Source organism: Phytophthora infestans, genomic scaffold (genome assembly GCF_000142945.1).
Source record: "Phytophthora infestans T30-4 supercont1.134 genomic scaffold, whole genome shotgun sequence".
NCBI lineage: Eukaryota > Oomycota > Peronosporomycetes > Peronosporales > Peronosporaceae > Phytophthora > Phytophthora infestans.
Window position 1 is genome coordinate 334,592 of NW_003303625.1, and position 5,653 is coordinate 340,244.

A 5,653-nucleotide genomic window follows, 5' to 3' on the forward strand; every position below is an offset into this window, starting at 1 on the left:
CCTCTGGACCTTGCGATGCAGGATGAGCCACGCCCTCCGGGCCAAGCAAGGACATAAGCTTATTAAGCGCGTCCTGCTGCGCCGGGGGCAAATTCGCGAACACGGGGTGTTCCATCCTCGCAGAGGATATAGTCAACCGACTCAGGAGCGGGATTGACTACAAGTGCTACCAAGTGCAGCGGGGCTGCCGTAGCTTTAGCGTCAGAGGAAGACGTTCGACTCAAAGAGTCACTAATACTAAGTTCCTTATCCAAAGGACACTTACAGCCCAAGACCAGGGCTCAAAGTTAACACCTTAACTTTTATGCTTCAAAACCAGAAGTGTTTTATTTACTATTATTGCGGCCAAGCCGCCTAGGGGTAAATGTATCTCTTTAACTATCTAGCATAGTTAAACCTAATCAAATGCATAACGTGTGGCTTTCAGCCAACGTACTGAGATACCTTGTTAACTCTCCAACTTATGTACTGAGAGTTTGTTAACTCTCCGGGTACTTCGTACCCCTGTGTGCTCCACACCATGTAACCCCGTTACAGCTCTTGCCGGCGAAGGGGCAGTTCCATCTTGCGCAGATGTCGCTTGCTGTTCCAATACAGTCAAGCCCACCATAAGTTAGTTGTTATGTTGGAAGGCTGCTGAAGCAGATGAGATTATGTTGACTGGTCAGCATTTGACTTACCTCAATCTCGTCAAACGCTTCGATTGAATCTACTGCCAGTAGCTGCTCCATCAATTCCTCAAAAAACGAGAAGTGTTTTGGCGGGCGCCTGCTGTTTACCTTTCGATAGTGTCGATGAACGATAAACGCGTTCACGAGCGCCATATCCAGAAGCCCCAGAAACAGAGTCTTGTAGTACTTGCGTGTTTTGTAGCAAAGTTGCACGCTGTAACGTTGCAACCGGAGTTGATCATGGACGTCGACTCCACCCATCCAGCGGTGGTAGTCGCGAACAAGCTCTGGAGCCGGCACCGGCGTCATTTCTCCGTGGATGCGTCTCACTAGAATACAAATACAATTAGTGCTAACACCCAAATGGGAACCCAATGCATGTAGTACGTACTCACGGTGCCGGTTTGGCGGCTGCCCCCACTTGAGAGCAGGTGCACCGGGTTACGGTCCATCCACATGGCAGCAGTTAGTTGCGGAAACATCTTGTTTTGAGCCAGCTTGATGGTACCTTGCGGAGGCACCAGTACCTCGCGCCTGTTCACATTTTTTTTTCTTTTTCGTAGTGATCACTCCAGGAGCGTAACCTAATCTATCCGTCTGTATCGTCCCCGTTAGATACATCCGATAATGAAGCAGCTCCAGCGCCAGCTTGACCGACGTGTAGAAACGGTCGGTGACGACTAATCTCCATGGAGACGTCGGTGACGGAGATAAGAGAGCTTTCATGTTTCGAAGTACAGCCGCTTCTCCAGTGTTGTTATCCTTTGGAACAGGAGTACGTAGATGTGGCTTCGCCCCGCAATAAATCTCAATTCTAGCAGGCAAACACATCAACAGAGACGATTATGTTAATATTATGTTGTATCAACAGATGGCGCAGTATTCTTATGTTGGACAAGTCAACATAAGTACTTGGGCCAAAAAAAAGGCAAGCCGAAGCTTGCCTCAAGTTACCTCATGCAGTACGCGGTCTTGGCACACGCAGCAACAAACACCTTCGTCTCCCACTTGTGGGGCTTGTCCTTGTTGAAGATCCTCATGGGATTGTATCGCGAGCGCGAAGGCAGTGTTGCTTCATCGAAGCTGATGACTGGGGGAGCTCTGTATCCACGAGCGAATGTTCGCTGTAGCACATCGAGCACCGGTCGAATCTTCCACGCTTGGTCCGTACGGGCTTGTGGCGACTTGTTGCTCGAAAAGTGTAGATATCCCATGATATGAAAAAAACGATTCTTTCCCATCACGAGACTGAAGCGGTTTGACGGTAGAACTCCAACTTTCTTCATTGACCAATGCGCTGCAATGCCTTTCCGGATGGGGACCAACATACGTGCAATCAGCAATGCCATAACTTGAAGGACCTCGTAAGTTTGTATTTCTTCAACTGCTGACAACCGCCGTCTGATCTCAGCAAGATCTTCTGCTTCGCCACCACTACGCTGTTGCTGTCTGCGAATTGAGCGGGCCCTCGTAGGGATTGACTGAGTATGATAGCGGTTGCTTTCGACAGCAATTTGGGACCAAATCTTCGGCGGCAGGAAAAAGAAGAGCAATGCCAGCGGATCGTCCCCAAGGCGTAGCACGCTGTCACTTGGTCGGGTACGGCCCATCATACAACCCAGCATACGTTGGGTCAGGTCCAAATTTTAGTCCCGTCTAGATCCAACACACAAGGACAAAAACTATGTTAGCCTTTATGTTAACTCAGAAACAAAATGAAAGGATTATCTTGGATTCGGCCAACATAACGTACCATACTCCCAGCCATCGGTACGCATTGCAGTGATCAGTGGTGCGTTATTCGCTGCGGATAACCACGCCGTGTTTGGAAGCTCCTCGATGTCGTGGTCCGAATCTTCATCTGTCAGCTCTCCAATGTCCCAGTCACCGTCCCAACTATCGTCATCAGCATCCTCTTCGTCTCCAGGTTCCTCACGAAGCTCTGGGTCCTCGTCGGAGTTGAGCCCGGTGCATTCGTCAGCTCCTTCGTCCATAAAGTTAGGGTCTGTGTCAATAACACACGCAGGTACACTGTGCACAACGTCTGCTTCGTAAACACTCTCGTCTTCGTCACCTTGCATTCTCTGTTCACCATACATCACGTACGTTGGATATTATGTTAGACATGTTGTCAGCCACAATCCTTCTAGGTTGGATAAACGAACAAAACGCACCGTGTCATCGTCGCCATCGCTGTCTTCTTGTAGGAGAGCGCGGCGATGCTCTCTTGTCGGCACTTGAGTACTACGCTTTTCGTTTTTCAGCACTGGGATCCAGTAGTTAGCTAACGCGATACCAGACTGTTGGGCCAGGGCAGCGCAGTCTCAACGCTTCAAAACCATGTCCGCGACGACTTCTGTCACCTCCGTCTCGTGGTCTGCTTCCACCTCCATCGCATCCGCTATCGCGGTTGTCTCTAACGTCTCCTTCGCTTCAGCAATCGTCTGGTTTCGCGAGCCCTCTTTTTCGCCCGCCGTGTCTGCAACCTGAGCACTTGCTGAAGGAATATACAGACCTTTATACTGCGCCACCTCCATATCTGCCGTTGTGCGCTTGGCAGCCTTCTTCTTTGTTGCCTTCTTCGCCTTCGTCTGCCATGCTCCATCGCTGCCGCTCTTCTGCTCTGTCCGTCGAATGCTGCGCTCGTGACGCTCACTTAGCAGAGCCTCGCGACAGAGGCGCCTTTCTTGCTCGGTGAGGTGGTGACGCGGTGTCTTGGGTGTCGGTGCAACCATGTTGCTATCGGCCGTCGTTTTGAAGAGTGAGGAGGTTGGTGGCTGGTGGCCACTCGCTCGATAGTGGGTGTGTACCTCCCTTTTCTAACTCATTCAACCAAACTAAACCTAAGCCTGTGCATGTGACCGTTTTACACTCATATCAATGACTTCATTTCACTATAGCGGGGAAAGGGGGGATATGGACCGTTGCCCCATACAAAATTCAGGTATAAGATTTGCTTATGTTGGACCTCCAACATAAAATAAAAGGTGCAACAGAAGTGAATTAGGGTATACACCCCTTATGTTGGAAGATCCAAAAGTGGGAATTGATTGGGAATTGAACTTTTTTGTACTGGTACCTTGGCAGTAGTCGCATAGATGCTGCGAAGTAGTGGTGCTTTGTCTTGGTTAAAGTAAACAGGTTATCGGTACCAAAATGGTGAATACCGATTTCCTGTGAAGCTCAGTAATTCCCACTTTGGTAACCGGGAATTGGGGGGCAGACGAGACTGGGGCCAAATTCAAAACAAGGTATTTTCTATTCGAGAGTCCCCTATCTTGATTTGCACATGCAGATATTGCGAAATTTCTCAGCTGTACCTGAATTATTCTCCGCGATCCGTGATTGGAGGAAAACTCAACTTCTTAGCTTTTCAACCTTTTAACTGAGAGAAACCGGTACTTCATTTCAGTACCGATATTAGTACTTGATCCATGCGGAGGTCGCTTAAGTACGACGTCGGCATATTGAATGGCGAGCGATAGTCTGCGATAGTCTGGGGCGGTGTCATTGGTTGTTCCTTTTGATCGCCGTGGTCTTCCCAATAGTATATCTGTAGCTGACGATGTCGGCTGTGGACGTGGCTTCCTCCTCCTCTCCTGTCGAGACCGACGACGCCGGCAGGACGATGGTGGCCGTGGGCGGCATGCAAAACATGGCGTGGGCCTCGGACACTTCCAAGTTTGGTTTCAAGATGCTGGTCAAGATGGGCTGGTCGGCCGGGAAGGGTGTGGGTAAGGAACTACAGGGTCAGGCCACGCACGTCAAGATTGCACGCCGCTCGGAAAATTTGGGCGTGGGCTGCAGTCTCAAGCAGGCGGAAGTCCAGGGCTGGTCGCAGACGGCTGGTGGCTTCGCGGACGTGCTCAAGACGCTCAACAAGTCGTACGGCAGTAAGTCGAGCTCGGATGCAGACAGTTCGGACGAGGGATCCAACAGCAGCAGCAGCAAAAAGGCTAAAAAGACCAAGAAGGAGAAGAAGATCAAAAAAGAGACGAAAGTTAAAAAGGAGAAGAAGGCTAAGAAGAGCAAAAAAGCTAGCGGCGAAAAGGCCACTGTCTCGAGACGGCTGCACTACCGCAAGCGTCAGTCCAACAAGGACGCCAAGAACTACGGCGCAGTCGAGATGGCGGCCATCCTGGGCGTCGCGTCCTCGACCTACAAACCAGCTGCCGAGTAGACCCGACTGTCCTTCCTTTCTTCAAGTTCTCCAGCGCTGCTGACGCGTCTGGTAAACGACTATTTAGAGCCTGTCAGGCCAATACATAGCAAACTTTCATTGACACTGTGTGTTCCTTGACATGCACCATTAATATTTGAGGCTTCGTAAAACGCTCTTCAATTCAATGGCTTGAAAATTCTTGTATAATATGATTACCTCTACCTTTCAGATATCTATGTAAAAACTGTTAAATCCGATATTGATGGCCACTGGTTGTGAAGAGCCATTGCGGCATTGGCCAGTGGAGCAGGATGGCGAGCGTATTTGTGCGCAATCTGCCGTTTGGCGTGACGCAGGAGGAACTGGAGCACGTGTTCAGCGAAATCGGCCCCGTTAGGAAGATCGATGTCATCAAGGATAAGGGCAAACGCAAGAGCGAGATGCTCACGCGCGGATTCGCCTTCGTGAAGTTGTACGTCTTCAGTTGGTAATGGCGAGAACATTGGCAACATTAACACTCATGCTACGGATACCGCAGTGCCGTGGAGAGCGATGCAGCGGTGGCCGTCGAGAAACTTAACAAAACGGACTTCCAGGGACGCAAGATGCTCATCGGTGTGTTTGCTAGGCTTAATAAAGACCTGAAAGCATTGACTGACCATTTCAATGCTTTGATAGACTATGCTATGGAGAAGGGAAAGCGTCGTGGACTGCCTGGAAAGGAGAAACCTGCTACTGATGAACCCAAGCAGGACGAGAAAGAACAGGAGGATGTACCGATGGGGCAACCTGCACTGCCAGACGAGGTTGAGAAGGCCAC

General features: G+C 50.1%; 2 protein-coding genes across 2 annotated transcripts; both read left to right on the top strand.

Moving 5' to 3' along the window:
* Positions 1 to 4,170: 4,170 nt before the first annotated feature.
* On the top strand, positions 4,171 to 4,951 carry PITG_19741 (uncharacterized protein; the record flags this gene model as incomplete). Its single annotated transcript, XM_002895770.1, has 1 exon — positions 4,171 to 4,951. One exon carries the CDS (start codon positions 4,237 to 4,239, stop codon positions 4,849 to 4,851), a length of 615 nt encoding a protein of 204 aa, XP_002895816.1.
* Positions 4,952 to 5,144: 193 nt separating this feature from the next.
* Positions 5,145 to 5,639, top strand: PITG_19742 (uncharacterized protein; the record flags this gene model as incomplete). Its single annotated transcript, XM_002895771.1, has 3 exons — positions 5,145 to 5,305; positions 5,372 to 5,448; positions 5,512 to 5,639. Coding segments are annotated over 3 exons (366 nt in total), but the record flags the coding sequence as incomplete, so codon positions are not given.
* Positions 5,640 to 5,653: the final 14 nt, after the last annotated feature.